This window comes from Falco punctatus (assembly GCF_963210335.1).
Source record: "Falco punctatus genome assembly, chromosome: 2".
Lineage (NCBI taxonomy): Eukaryota > Metazoa > Chordata > Aves > Falconiformes > Falconidae > Falco > Falco punctatus.
In genome coordinates, this window is record NC_137581.1 from 114,706,381 (window position 1) to 114,722,615 (window position 16,235).

The 16,235-nt window shown below is 42.3% G+C and overlaps 1 protein-coding gene across 2 annotated transcripts in view; it reads left to right on the top strand.

Moving 5' to 3' along the window:
- Nucleotides 1-204: 204 nt before the first annotated feature.
- The window catches only part of GABRR3 (gamma-aminobutyric acid type A receptor subunit rho3), a 44,799-nt gene continuing 28,768 nt past the window's right edge, over nucleotides 205-16,235 (top strand). Inside the window, exons 1-2 of one of the 2 annotated variants that reach the window (XM_080374585.1) lie at nucleotides 205-10,678; nucleotides 11,856-12,361. In XM_080374585.1, coding sequence (XP_080230711.1) covers nucleotides 12,234-12,361 — 128 coding nt within the window. In that variant the 5' untranslated portion in view covers nucleotides 205-10,678; nucleotides 11,856-12,233. The remainder of the gene's footprint in view (nucleotides 10,679-11,855; nucleotides 12,362-16,235) is intronic. The other variant, XM_080374586.1, reaches the window with a different exon arrangement.

Below are 16,235 nucleotides of genomic sequence, written 5' to 3' on the forward strand. Positions count from 1 at the left end.
GCAGGAAGCTGATGGGGCTGGGAGTTGTGGGGTGTTGATTGTAACCCTGGAAGCCTGGGCATGTTTGAGAGTCTGCCTGCACCGGGACTGAGCGATACCTCCTGCTGTGGTAGGGTCATACTCTTCAGGAGTGATCAATCCCGAGTGAGTAACACAACGGTGTGTGTTGAGAACAGCTGCACATTGCCCTCCATATGCCGAACAAAACTCCTTTGTTACAGAAAGAAAAAAATCCACTTCAGAAATATTGGAGAGGATTCTGTTGTGAGTGTTAGATGTTGAGTCCCTGAGCCTGTGAAACCCAATGCTTTGCTACAGGCTTTAATCAACTCAGTGTTTATTCAGAACGAGGCATAAATCCAGTGCCCCTAAAAATTAACCTGATTTTTGACTAGGACTCAAGGTCAAGTCTCAGTTAGCTCATACTTCTGGAAATGTCTCAGCCAGAGTTTGCACGCACATTCCCCCATCCACACAGTATTAATCATACTCCTGCCAATTCAGGGTGCTGGGGTATCTCTGCATTTCCCAAGCATATTTTTTTTTTCCTCTCTTTCTCTTGGTGTTCTACAAGTCCACACACTATGGACTGACCCCCACAGCTACACCTAGTAAGCGTATCGCCTTCCTTTCTATGGCATTTTCCTGAACGCTGTGGATCTAGTACAGGCTGTAATGTAATGCTTGGCAGACCCACCCTCCCTGTAAAACAAAACTTCGTTTACTCTTGTTACTAGAAAAGCTTTTAAATGTGACTACTCAAGACTAACAAAGTAGGAGGTAAGCAAAACAGTTATCTCCTGTCTGCTATTTAAAATAGCCCTTATCTTCAAGTCATCCTGAATTTTTGCACTTGCCAACTTTGAAGTTTGGGGGCAAAATGCCTACTACGTTGGCCCCCAAATTATTTCCACATTAGCAATTCTGTGGTGTTTATTTCCTCCATATATATCTTGATGCTCCTGCTGCTACTGGTGATGGATGAAGTGACACTGCTGATTCTATTGGAACACCTTGTGCTAAGGTGATCAGATTAAAAGTCAAAAAAGGATGTGGGCTGTAAGGAGCCTCTTCCCCTTCTTAACATGTGCTACAGAGCAATGCCACCTGCGTCAGGTCACAGATGTCAGTGCAGATGGTGTGTCACTTTACGTAAGCTGGCAGGGGTCATATAATAGTAGGACACCCCGTCTGGGTCAGGTTATACAACAGATTTGAGTCTGACGGCACGAACCAGCGTCTGCACTGGGGACTGTGTTCCCCCACAAACAACATAAATTACAATGATTCAGAGAAATCGCTCACATGTAATAGATTAAAATATTTTACTTAAGATCTCCAACACAAGTGCTTGTAAATAAAGAACAAAGCAACGTACCAAGAATGACAGTAAAAAGTGGCGGCAGCAGCACGTTCAGGATGAGTACAAGGTGTGTGTCCCTAGGCTGCGTGATGATGCTGCGAAACTCCAGGCTGTTACCGGTGCTGATGCTTTAGACTGGGTCTCTGTAGCCAGGAACACTGCTTCTGAGCAGAAAATCCTGTATACTATCACTAACTAAAACATTCTTAATCTACATAAAATAATTAGGCTATTACCAACACTAAATTATTTGTGAAGTGTGCTCATTTCTTACGAACGAACGTCTTCGCCTTTTTTTCTAGTGTTCTTATTTCTGATCAGACTAAAGCCCATCTGTCGCAGCACTCTCCAAACTAGCTGGCTGCAACAAGGTCTTTTACCGTCTCATACAGCACTAATACATTACTCCGTGTTCCAACAAGCTTCTGAACATCCTCGTGGTCGCTCATTTCTTCTTCGACTGGAGACACCTTCAACGAGCACATAAATACCAGCAAGAATACCACCAGGCAGAGCAGCAGCAACAGCTGCAGGAACCACCCGTGGCACCGCGCCGCTCCCACCCCTTCCCCTGGCACAGCCATCACCGCTGTCTAGCTGCACTCGCTCTGGACCCGCCACCACTGCGGGCTGCCACGTCTGGCTGTGTATTCCACCGCTATTGCCCGCCACCCTCGGTCTCTTAACTCCATGGCAGTCAGGCTTCCTTCTCTTTGATTCCAACGGCTCACCTTTACCGGTGTCTGATCCAGATCCCCAGGCTCTTCCCGCCTATCTCAACGTGAGCTGGATCACAGGCCACCCCTGCCTGTCTCTGCTATATTGGGCGCCACCATCACTGTTCAAAATGTCAAACATCCCCCGGCACAGCCACCACCGCTGACGCTGCTCATTGCACTCAGCCTCATCATCTGAAAGGCCTCACACGGGGCACCAGTTATCGCAGCACTCCCCAAACTAGCCAGCTGCGACAAGGTCTTCTACCACCTCATACCAGCACACTCGACATGCCAGTCCCTCTGCTGCCTTCTCCTGGTCTCTCCTCACCCAGGGCACGTGTTCTCTCTCTGCTTCTTCTTCCTCTCTGTTCCTTGGCTGCTCAACCACTCAACAGAACCAGCCACAGCTACACCTTATCTACCTCAGCCCCCTGCCCCTGAAGCCAGCCCACAGCTGTATATTATCAACATTAATTAACCTGCCTTCATTCCTCTACACCCACCTGTTCACCTACAGCTTTTTTTTTTTTTTTTTCATATTTTATGAAGCTGCTACCTTTATTTCAATTTTAAATGACGTCTCATAGTCTCTTGTACCATCTGATGGACCAAGAACTACTGAAGAAACTAAAATTAGATTATAGTCCCTGGAGCCTACCTTAGCTTTGTGCTAAGGGGCTGGAAATGGGTCTCCGTAAGGAACGTGAGGGACGCTGCTCTGGACAACCTGTGGTAAAAGAACCCGACTGCTGGACATGGGCTTGTAAACTGAGCTCCTCTCGGCCAAACAGCACATCTGACTAGCCCCACAACATATTTTATTTTATTCCCCCCCCCCGCTGTTGTCCCCTTCTCTTTTTATCAGCTTATACTTTGTGAGAATTCCCACCTCTGACCGCCTGCTGCCTTTCCTCACACTGTCCTCCAGGTGAAGACCCTCTCCCTCAGGTCTGCTGGAGAGCCGCGCTCCTCCTCCAGCACGCCCTGCCTCTGCCTCGCCGCCACCCGCGGAGGCCATTTTCTCTCCTTCCCCCCTCCCCAGCCCTTCTCGCCCCCCACGACCTTCCCCGCCGGAGCGGCGGGAGGGGAACGGTGGCTGCGCGGCCGCCGGGCCGTGGCCCCCTCCCGCAAGCCCGGAGCCCTTGGGCCGCTGGCCGGGGCTGGGCGCGTCGCGGGCCGCCGGGGTCCCGCACCTGTGCGCTGTCGCCGCGGGGCGGCTGTCGCTGCCATCTTGCGGCCGCTCGGCGGGAGCGGCACGTACCTCGCAACCGCCGCCCCGGCGCCGGCGGGAAGGGCCGCCGCGGCCGTGGCGGGACGCGGTCCCGGCCGCCCGCCTGCTGGCCTCGAAAGGGAAAGCGCTGCCTGAAGGCACTTCGGGGGTAAAAAAAAAAAAAAAAAAAAAAAAAAAAAAGGATACCCAGGTTTTGGCCAAAATATTTCCAGAATGAGGAAAATATTTGGGAAACAGTGACCAAATCTGTTTTTTTCCTCTCAGAAATGAAAGGGGGAGAAAGGTCGAGTTAATCTCCCTTGGGTGCCACATCAGCATACACTGCTGAGGAGGCAGAGCTGGAAGAAGGAGCTATCTGTGGCTGCAGATTTTTCTGTGTGCTTTTTTATCTGTATTTCTGTCCTTTCCTCTGTGCCTATAATATCCTCATTTTATACATACACATTTGTGAGTGATTGTACTGCTGTTCATCCTTGTGAGTATCTGTCATAGCATTAAATGCAAATAAGCACCTGCCTGCTGATAGCCTGTAAAAACTTCCATTGATCTTGGGACATCCTTATGCAACTACGAAAAGATACATCTTTGTGTTTGTCCTGGCTTTGAAAAGCTGGTGCCCCGCTCGCTCTTTCTGTGGACTTCTGTCTGTCTCTCCTGTTGTGACAAGGCAGAGACCTGATGCTCTTAGGGAAACCATGTACACACATTCCGTTATTCCCTGTAGCTTTTCCTGCACTTAAAGGCAATTACTGGGTCAACATTTCTGCGTTGAAGGCATCACAGCAGGGGTGATCGTGCAGTGAAGGTGCTCCATTTGGTTTGTGATCTCAGCTATACTTTATCTTTTACAGATGGAACGTGGCATAGCCAGGATACCCGTTTTGTTGCTCACAGCCATTTGTATGGCATTATCTTTACATTAACAGGGAAATAATGAACAGGAGAGCTAGAGCTTGGGCAAGGTCTCAGAAATGGGACTTGATTTAATGCAAGTTCCCGTTGGCCTCACCTGTCAGTCACAGAAAGGTAACAGTCCTGCTGAATACCTGCATCACCATATTTTTCAATAGACACTGTGAGACACTTGGACAGGAGAGGTGGACTCTTCCTCCTGAAAAGTGCAACCAGCAGTATCACCATTTTTGTCATCTTGTGGGATGACAGACTGGCTTGAGGGTCTAGTGACTAGGGGAGTGACTTACCAGCACACAGAAGTTTTCAGCAGACAGAACAAACCTTTTTTTTTTTCCTCCCACTTCCATCCTGGTTACGTCTGCCTTGATTTAAGGCATTTTTATTGAGATTACAGGAAGGAGCAGTTCCTACTGGGAGCAAACGTTCTCACACATGGAGCAAATGTCAAACCAACCTTCATTGCTGCTGTCCATCACTTAGCTTCTTTTTCCTTCAAGATTTTGTTAATACCCAAATGTCAAAAGAGTGTGTGAAAGAGAAATGGAAGAAATTCAACAGCAGCATTGCCTGCAAATTCTCCAGGGAAATATTCTTGTTGTACACTTGGATGCTTCCTCTTCAAACTATTGTTTCTGCAACACACCAACATAAATTTATTTAATTTTAACTGTTGCTTCATTGCAAATGTTGATTATTCCCTGTATTTCTCTGCTTGTCTGTCTCAGTCCTTTGCCCACTCTACCTTGCAAGGTATCCAAATATGTTGAAAAAAATGGCATTTTTTCATTCATTGACAGGAAACACGACTTGTTCAAATATTTATTGATTTAGAAATACATTCTTTTGGCAGCCACTAGGAAAAAGAAGGTTGTAAAACCTTAGAGGACCCAAATATGGGTACCCCCTGCTGAGTCTTAAGAACGTAAAACTTAAATATATATTTACTTAAGAATACAATTCAGGTAGTTATAATTGGCTTTCCAGTTTGAAATGAGCACCTGCTCTGTGATGTTAGCATATGTTTCTCTGGAAGTTATCAACAGGGAAGAAAAGCCTGGAAAACAACCAAACTGTATTGTGCCTGATGGCTTCTGAAGCTGTTTTATGACCAATAGAGCTCAGACTTAAATCAATAAATCTGTCTCTGTTTTGACTGTAAGATGAAAAAAGTTTGCAGTGCCAAAGCTGCAAGGCACATTTTTTTTCCATTATTCAACAATTTTTTTCTCTTCATGTTCACTGGTGACAGAAAAGGAGCTTTGTAGAGATGCAATACATTTCATAAATTAGTTACTATTGGAGATACTGTTGATTCCTGGATAACAAACTGGGCATGTTCCGATATCCCTTTTGTAGAAAACCCTTAATAAACATGACTGTGGCAGCAAGCAAAAAGCAAACACGGTTGCTGAATTGTTTTGTTTCAATCTGTGGAGGGAAATGAGCCAAAAGAACTTCAGATAACAGTTAGGATCTAACTGGTAAGCACTGCTGAGAGACAGTGGTATTTGCCAGACTGCCGAGGAAGAAAGAAAGAAAGAAAAAAATATCTGATGCAGTGTATATTGCTTTTTGGATTGAAGAACAGCATTTGGGCCATACATATGGCAAACTAGCTTACTTCTCGGGGATTTACCATGCTGTTGCAAAACCATTTTCTGTGAATTGCTCAGCCTTAGGAGTCATCCCCTTGACCTTGCCTCACTTGTGAAAGATGCTAAAAGATCTTTAAAGAAATATATCCTACAGATATAAAGAATCAAACTCTAGAAACTCTTCCTGGGAGGAGATGGACATAAATGCAAGTATTGGGTAGCTGTATCCTGTGCCTGATACATGAGTATCAACGTGATTTGGCAGAAAGAAAAGTTTTCTGCCACTGAGTTTGTAAGAATTGTAAATCTAGGAAGAATGTGGCTGCTTGTTTTCCCAGCGATCAGTCTCAAGGTGCAGTTTGTTCCTTAACTAGAGGCAGTAAACCTGATTATTTTACTTTCAGAATTGCTGGTGTAGAACCTAAGTAAAGGCATTTAGGGATGAAATTAATTCAATAATTCTTCTGTCTGGGGCAGAGTAATGAAAGGGAAAGAATCCCCGATTTAGAGGCTCTGGAAATAAGGAATGCAAACAATCAGGGAAGTGTGTCATTTTTCTTCGTTGTTCATGTCACTTTTTCAAATGAATTATCTGATTGTACAAAAGTGTGCAGCCACCACAGTTCTAGAGCAAAGAGAAACCTGAGTTTTGTAAACTGAAGGAAAAGCAGAAAAGATCCCTGTGCCAAACAGGGTTATCTGTTCAAGTCTGATATTAAGAGGCTGTTTCATATTGGAAAATATGCCTTCCTTAGGGGGGCTGTGGTCTTGTCAGCATCCCCCCCTATAGTTTTAAAATACCTCTCTGGATGAATCGACAATGGATGAAGGCAATAACAAATTGGACAAGCTTCATGAGTGGGATTTAGTCTCCAGTCTTATGCCATTTCAGTGCCAACTTTTCAGACCACCAGCTGCTGCTCTTGAAAGCTGCAAACCTTCTATAGGTCCCATGTCCTATTTGAGAATGGATGTCTCAGACACCTGAAGAGACCTCATACAGCACAACAGCTATGTTCAGGCCATTGTTTAGCTGTCCTTTACTTCTTAATGAACAGCACTTTATCTTAAACTTAACAAAAGATTGTTCTCTAATGAGAAGAAAAGGCAGACCACTAAAGTTGGATTTGGTTTCTAGAATGTGAATCTCTCATTAGCATGCCTTACTGATTTGGTTGTGTATGGGTTTTAGAGTACTGATTTTAAGATATGTTGACCACTCAGTTGCCAATGAAGCCAACTGGAAGCCAAATATTTTGCATTTCTCATAGTGGCTTCTGAAATCATGTTATTTGCCAATTGTGCTTTAGAATTTAGATTACAAAATTGAGATTTAGCTTTACTACTAATGGGAATGTTAGAGGGGTTGGAGTAGTGGAGTAACTTCAGATCTGTGGCTGGAGGAGCTGTTGGAACAGAGAATTTCTTAGGAAAACATGCTAAAGACTGTGTGTTCAACATGCTAAAGCAGTTGTGAGGTGAGCCAAACTTCACAGGGCACCAGAACCAAGACCAAACTCCTGGGCTCAGTCTGGATCCAGACAGTATGTATGTGCAGACTGTAGATGGTGACTGTGCATCTATAGATGTTTGTTTTCCTTCACAGTAAGCTTTGTCAGGTGCCAGGAATGCTTCCTTTGATGACACGAGAGTTTCACAGACAGCAAGATGTTAAGAAAACATAAGAAACACTAAGTCCAGAACCATAATTTCACAGGAAATTTGTACTCAAGCCGCAAAAAGCTTACATCCCATAAAGGGGATCAGGATTTTGTTTTAACAGCAGAACTAACACTCATTGGAAAATATCATGCGCTTACTTCAATCCTGTTGCTGGTTTTCATACTGCCTAGCAGAAACTAAGGGTACAGTTTCAAGGTTGGGTTAAGCCAGTCTTGCTGGGTGTCACCACAGAGAGGGGACAGGCCCTCCCTCCCACACTGCTGGCCGTTCCTTTAAGAACTGGCTGAACAGGTGCTGATGGTGAAGCAAGGGTAGCAAGTGTTAGTGCATTGCACCTGATAGTTACATTTAAGCTGGTTGTAAAGCCCCAGGGTGAGAGTCTGTCTGAGTAAGCACCATGCAAAATTATGGCACAGATTTTGAGCTGAGCTGTGGGTTTTGCTGGCTTTTGAATTCTTTTCTCTTTTAGTACTTTGCAATCCTTACGTGCCCAGTTTGTTACCTTGGACTATTTGGGACAATGATGGATGTTCACTTGCCACCCCTACTAAGAGACTTGATAAAGAGCAGGATGATAAGTGCTGGGTCCTGCTAGAAGTGCTAAGTAAAGCACTTCATCTGTTCTGAGGTCTGCAAACTGGAATCATAATGCTCGGTCTCTGCTTTCCTCTTAAATTCATCTTCTTAGGAAATGTGAATGGATACCTTATTCTGGAAACTTGGTACATCATTTCTGTTAATGTGTCCTTAGTTCTGACTAGTATTTTTGCAAGTCACCACGATAGAAATGGTAAGTGCTATGCACTGAGTCTGTTACCATAGAAAAGCAAAATGCTGGCTATTCTTGTGCTGCAGTATTGCGTTCTCACTCTCGCAGTCACTGCTCTGGTTAATCTGCTTTCTGTGATTTGCTGGTTGTTTATCAGAAACAAGTGTCTCTTAGGAGACTCTTAGGAATGTTTTTTGCTTTGTGTTTCAGTCCCTGATTAGGAGAATAAAAAACACATGCTAGGTAAACCTACGCTCCACGTTCCACATCACATTTCTTCTCACTGCAGCTAATTTACAGATTGTTAAGTGCTAGTGTGCTATGGTGCTTCAGCTCCATATGTTTAAAATGGCCTTTAGATGTGCTCAGATTTTCCGCAGATTTTTCTGCAAAAAGCCTCTGAAACATCTCTTCGTCCCTGCCATTTTTCTGCTCTTGTTTTTATAATAGCTGTTGTCAACTTGCTTTTCTTCATGATGTGGCAGGGAGGGGTTTGTAGTTTCAGATTGTAATTACCTGATACTATGTTTTATTTTGCTTACTGAAAGAAGGCATCTCATTTTTTGATACTAGGCGGTGTGTTTACCGATGTTTCTTTTGCTTGCTTGGTTGTTTGTAAACTGTTCCAATGAGCTTATGTACTGGGTTTTGTCCCTGAAAGATAAGTATTACAAACTTTTTATGGCCTACAGAGAAGTGATTATTCTAAAGAAATATTTTAATGACACCAAAGAGACAATGTTCTGTGTTTAAACACAAGGATCTATCCACGACTTGCCCAATGCAAACAAAATGTATTATCTTGTCTTTATTTTTCTGCAGAGACAGATCTTTTTAGAATTTATTACTGACAAATGCATAGGAGATTAACCTTTCTTCTTAATGGTAATTTATGATATTATAATATGGTCCATGTAATGCTGTCTTATGCAGGAGGAAATGAAAACAACTGTAGTATGAAGAAACCCTTTTGCTGTGGATGACATCTAGTTGCCCTTGTTGATATTACACACCCATTAATGGAAGTGTTCACCATTTCACTCTGCAGGAGTCCCTCCTGAAGGCTTTGCGTGCATGTGCTAGACAATTAGTTTCTGGAAGTATGCTGTAGCCAAGAACAGAGGGGTAGTGCTTAGATTTTCAGTGTGCTTAGGCAAGGCTCCTCAAGGTAATAGTGTTATGCCATCAGTGGCATGAAGGTGGTGGAATATGTCGGTGCACCCAGCCACTGGTTGTTTTTTTGTTTGTTTTTTTTTTTCCCTAAAGCTGATTTTAGTAGGGGCAGTCAAAGGAACATCAAGCATGTTTTGGAAATCCTCCGTGCAGCAGTCTCTTCAGCACCGCAGCTTAGTGATAAAGTTCTTGCTATAGCCAGGAATAATAAAACAGTGGTGCTGATAACTGAATGAAAACAACATCTAATTGCCTCTTCCTATGTTAAAGACTCCTCTCTTGGCTGATGGGCCTTCTGGAGGGAGGGACATCCACATGCAGCTTGACCAGTTATTCTGCAAAGCCAACTTGTTTGTCTTTGCCATATCCCTGGAGCAGAGGTTCTAAGCACTCCCTTTTCCAGCTAGGAAACAAATACACAAAGCAACTGTTACTTATTTATTTTTAATGGACTTTTTTGACTTCCTTGAGGTTGGTACACAAAGTCAACACATTTATGCATTGGCATGACATGAGCTAACCTCAAGTCCCCTTCAGAACTCTTGATGGATAACCTCAGCACCCAGAACATCCTCACCTTCCCCATTCCATGTCTCCTGCTTAGTGAGGATAATGGCTAGCAGTTTCAGCTAAGGATGATATTAAAGTCTAAAATATGGCTTTCCCCAAAGTCTCTGGAAACAATGTGGATGATTACTATTAGCAGAGAAGACAGTATATACATGTTATTCCTTTGTAGCTGAGGAAAATGGTTGGAAATGAGTTAACACTGATGAATGTGCAGATAGCTGAACATGCAGAAATGTGGTAACACATTTACCATGCAGCCTGCAGTGTTAGCTTCTTATCTGATTTGCTGCTGGTGCTGCTACTGTCGGGCTTGTGCTTAGCTGGGGAAAGAGGAGGATCCAAAGGCTCGTGGATCTTTTCTTACATGTAATTTCATCAGATGTGCTGATACTTTGATATATGTAGGCTGGATGAGACTAGACAACTTCACCAGACTGGCTCAGGAACAAGTATTATCTCTACCTGGAATAAGTTCTTGTTAGAGTTATTGTTTATTTTCAATTTTCCACCCAAATGATAGTGCAAATTAATGGAACCTGTTAAAGGTCTTATTAACTACAGCTTGTGTTTACCTTCTCCAGAGCCTTCACTATGGGAATGCACCGGACCTGCTGGAAGCCCTATCTGACTCTCCCTGGGTCAGGCTACAAAGGATCTTCTGTAAGTTTGCTGAACAGGAAAGGATTAAACTATAAACAATGTTGAATGAGATGGGCAATAGGATTGAAAGCCTTTGATCTAGGTCACCAAATTACATCTAACACTGTTAGTGTTTTATGCATGGTTCGGAAAAGGTTGTTTTATTTTTTTTAAGTCACAGGCAGATAGATAGCTGTTTGACTCCAAATGGAAAAAAAACAATGGGAATTAGCTGTCCTTTGGTAACCTCCTCCTGGAAATCTGAGAATTATTTCTTAGCCCAAATTAAGTTAGTTAGAATCTGAGGGAACTTCTGAGGAGGCAGATGCCCACATCACAGAATTATTATCCCAGTGTGCTTGGGTGTTAACAGTCTCAGCAGACATAGTGTTGGGTATGTTTTCATTCTTGTTTGTTTGTCTTGGGAAGAAACCCACTGCTGGGAGACCTGGAGTACTTCTGTGTCTGTTAGATAGGGGTTGGGTATTTTAATTTCCCTAACTTTCAACATCATATCTCTAATTTTCTAGATAAAGAAAAATAAACATATGATAATTACAGAACTTGCTGATGGCTTGAAAAAGATAAATCTGACTGTGTCAGCTAAGAAGGTGTGTCCAGTATTGCCCAGAGTTAAATCCACAAGAAATCTTATCACCTTTCACAGGAGAATCAAATGTGCTTAAGTTATTGCTTAAGCAATATTTTGTTAATAAAATGTGTTGCAATTCAATTGAACAGGCAGGGCAGGTTAAATGAAGTAAAGATAAAATTAGGGCTGGTGGAAGGATACTGGATTAAATTTAGGGTAAATTAAATAGCTGCAGAGTTTAGTAAAAGAAAAAAAAAGATTGTTGGTATTTCCAAATGTTATTGGAGAACATTGAAAAAACACTTCATTTTTAGTTTGGACTTTTTCCATGATATTGTGCTATTCAAAAGTAGTTCTGTATCTATAGGCAAAATGCTTGCTACTGCAGATCACAGAAACTGAAATGATGTTAATGGTTGGGAAGACAATACAATGTAGCCAGTTAATGAAAGAGCTTGATCTGTACAGAAAATTATTTTGAGCAGATACAAACATATATAGAAAGCAAGATTAATTTAGAGACCTTTGTCATTAAAGCAGATTTTTCTATGGTTTTGTGCGGGATTTAAGGGGGATTAAATGTTTGACATCACTTTGCCTGCACAGGCTATGTTGAAGAGGTTACTGAGCGGGTGATGGAGAATTCAAATATGCGCCTGTGCTGAAAGAGTGGAAGCAATGGATCAGATGGCAGCCTGGCCAAACAAATTGCTGTATCGACTACATTTCTAAAAGCAAGGTGCTTCTGGTTTGACAGCAGATGCCGCAGGGATGTAGAGCTGAAGGAATACTTATGATTTGCCAAAATATGAGGGAAACTCGGCGAGGACATCAGAACTGGGATGCCCCCATCTTCTGTCTTCAGTGATGCCTTGCTTCATGTGCATCCTTTGTATGCTATGCTGTTTCTAAACAGTAAAACCACTAAAAATAAAAAGTCAGCAAGGTGGATTGGCTGATCAGTGCATCTCTCTTCTGGAAGAGATGGTCCTGGTCATGAAACTTCTGTTCCTTACCTGTCTGTGGCCAACAGCAGTGCTACACAGTTCTCAAAGTCAGCATCACCATCTTCATCATCGGCAACAATTCTCATTCTTAAGAAGGCATAACAGGTAAGCAATATACTCTGTCTGTGTTCATCTGATAGACATTATGCTGTCAACAACCTTTCAATGGACCCTTTTGTTCACTGTCCTGTTTTGCCAGTTTCTGGATTTATAGTATGCATAGTATTGATAGGGTGTTCCCAAAACAGGAATGGTGAACTGTTAATTAGTTTTCTATAACCAGACATTTCATATTGTGATTTCATGAATGCTTCATATATATGCAGGTATGTATACACTGACACCCACAGACAGCTCTTTTAACTTGTGTGATAGCAGGCTACTGTTGTGATAGTACTGTCGTGATGTACCAAGTATTCTTGCCCTCTCATTTCCATTACAAGAAGCAGAAATGCCTTCCAAAGTTCTATGCGAGTATTATAAAGTGACTTCCATTACCTAAACAGCAGAGTAGCTGTCAAGATACAGAAGACATTTTTATGGCACTAAATGTGGTGAATTGTAACTTATTTGTAAAGATGACACAGTGTGTTCCCTTTCTGGAATGTGCTTGTGCTTTTAGACATTTAATAGATTTAGACATCTCTATTCTTAGTCTTTTCAATCAAGTAGCTGGTTTAAAATGAATAAACATACAAAGTTTTTTACATGTAAATTTCTGTGCAAAGTGTTAGTGCTTTTTCCCCACAAATGCAATTTCACATCTGCCATGTGAGGTCTCTGAACCTGTTTCCAGATTAATCTAATAATATGTGAACAGACCAATGACTGCCAGTGGTAATCCAAGCAAAATCTCTGTTGGGAGGTAGAAGAAATTGTAACAAGTAGCTCCATTTAAGGAAGGAGAAGGGATACAACTGTAAGATTTTTCTAGGTACTTGACCCCCTATTAGAATGAGCAGGGGAGCTCACAGTTTATTCATACAATATCACATATTGAGGAAAAGTAATGTAAGTGGACTCCTCTGATGTGTTTAAACTGTTTTTTTTTCAAGTTACATGCTTTGCAGCAGGTGTACAGCTGTTTACCTTCTGTATCACTTCTTGTGTGATAATCCAGCAGTGACACATCTCTGAATCCCTACGTGTCTTGATAAAATCACATTTAAGCAATACAAGGCAACAGAACATATCCCACTGACACAATGGAGGTGCCTGGAGATGCTATATCGCTCAGTACCTCTGGATTTCAGTTCAAGGTCATAAGTTCCAGTTTGGTCTAAGCCAAAAGCTCATTAAAAGAATGGCTGTTCAGCAGACTGTTTTAAACTCTCTGACAGTTTTGGAGTGAATGCTGGTGCACTTACATTTGTAGTAACAAAACAAAATAAACAGAACTAGCCCTAATATCAACATAGGGTCTAATCTGGTGCTTTGTTAGTCTCAGAAAGCAGTCAAGAATCACATGGAAACAGAATAAAATACCTTCTTATTGCTGTAGTGTTAAGGAAGGTCTATTTTAAGCTCAGCTGATACACTTTTGTCAGTGGTAAAAGGGAAGCATATGTTGCTGTTTGCATTTAGCCTGTTCCGCAATAGCTGAGAGGAATCGCTCCATCACTGACATAAAAAATCACAAAGCATGAGAGAAGCCTGGTGGTAGGAGACAGCATATTGTGCGGCATCCTGCTGGCCATCCTTTGCTGGCCTCTTGCCACAGGACAGCAGTAACAATACTAGCACAGTGTCCTCTCCATCTTCACCGATCTTTGCTAATACATACAAATGGATCCATACGACAATCCTGTGAGACAGGCAGAAGTGTGTTAACAGAAGGGAAGAATAGGAACATGGAGGAACGCCAGGACTGCACTCTCAGCTGATGCTGACCAGTGTAGCAGTTTTCTTTACACAAGGCAGTGCTTTGGCCTTCCATGTCTTCATTTCTTAGGTCCTGGTGATTTGGAAGTGGGAAGAATACTGCAGAATCTGAGCCACAGAAGATCCCACAGCTTAACAGTTGCAAATCAGCTTTTCTGTGGAAACGATCCAAATACATTTAATTTCTCTTTGTTTGATTCTCTGTTTTTTTTTCTAAAGGCAGCATTATCCTTCAGTACATTGCAACAGGGTCTGACTTTCCACCAGCCTCTTTTTCTTTCTGGGGAAAAATCTTTCAGCCAGCACTAGGGCTATTAGGGACACAGCTGACAGATGGCCTTGGTTAAATGGGTGGCCTTTTAAAAAAGAATCCCATGTGAAAATGTTACTTAACCTACAAGTTCCACCATTCTAATAGAGTAACCCAATTCTCCCTCCAAAGCTATTTGTCTGCATTCTCTTGTAAAGAAGATTTTAAAGCATTAACCAAAAGTACACGAGAAAGAGATTATTCTCGTGGTCCATTTCCTACAGCAAAGAACAAAGCATTTGACTGTCAAAATATTAGGCTTTTTGACAGTACATGTTGCTGATGTTACTGAACACTTAGAAATGCATTTTTATGTGTGTGAGAGAGAACTGTGCAATTTTGATTATTACATTTATCTGGGATTCAAGATTTGATCAATGTGTTTAAACGTTTGAGATGACACTGCTGTGCAACTCCACAGGCTCTCCTGGGAATAAGAGTTCTGTGACTTGTACTGATTGGCTACCTTTGATTTGGTAGTAGCTAGAGTATCTTGGGGACACTGGAAAGAAGTTTATGGCCATTAAATCTAAGCTATTCTTTTCATCAAAGGGTCCTTCATAGTACTATTTTCATAAACTTACCTAGTTTCTTTCTGAATATGATGAGATTTTTTTCCCCCCACTACCTCCATATTGCAGCAATAAAGGAAGTGTGGTATCCTGGATATGAAACTTGTGTAACTGAAACCAAAACCTTTCCTAACTATCCTTCCCAAGGCACAAGTTTCCAGTGTTTCAAAATCCATTGTGATGAGGTCCTGGAAATGTGTTTATGTCTTTGTAAATACCCAGAGGTGCTTCAGCCTTCCTCCAGGCTCCTACCAAGAACTTTTACCATTTCATTAGTTATGCAGGCATTAAAACAGAAGAACAGCCATGCAGGATCCAAAGGTCCATGTACTGTAGTGACATGTTTCTAACAAGGGCTGTAAGCACAAGTTTGGAAGAATAAGGACAGGGCAAACAATAAGACATTTCCCCCCAGTACTCCCACCCGTATCCGGTCACCAGATGTCCCTCAGAGACTTCCCGTGTTAGATATAATTTCTGGAGATTTAGTGACCTTCAGTGGATTTCTTTTCCATTAACTAGTCTGATTCCCCCTTGAACCAGCATAAACTTGTGATAACCTGGTAGGTTAAAGACAACCAGATAGGATGCTAACCACATACATCCTGTGAATGCTACTGGTTATGGAACTACGTGAATGGCATTATGTGGTTAAATGCTTTAACCAAAACCGGTCCAAGTACCCTTGAGCAGACCTTTGATCTTCCATTCACTATTAGGTATTCAAGGTTAGGTAGGAGCAGCTAAATTTGTCTTTAAAAGCCTGCAACATCTTTGCCCATTGTTAAAGAATTCTGAATTAGTTGCTTTGGTTTTGTAGGCAGTGACTAACTGCTCTTTGAGAGCTCTGTCAGATACCAAGGCACTGGGCCATGAGTCCATATAACAGTATTGGGAAGTGTCTGAAGAGTATCTCTCACTGGTTTTCATCCAAAGAGCTGGCGCTTCCATTAACTTCCTGGCGTGTCTTCCCTATGTGATCTGAAGCACTTAAAGTGCTGTTTATAACCCCTGTTGGAGTTTAATTATAGATTACTATTTCACTTGTGTAATGTAAAATGTTGCCTGGAATACAGCTGTGGTGAGCACAGCTATTATAACTTGGAGCAGTAGTTTCTTGAGCGTGTGCCTTACTGAGACCAACAAAATCCTATTAATCATTGCTCAGATCTATGCTGATACCAAGCCATCTTTCAGAGTTCCCTTTGTTACTACT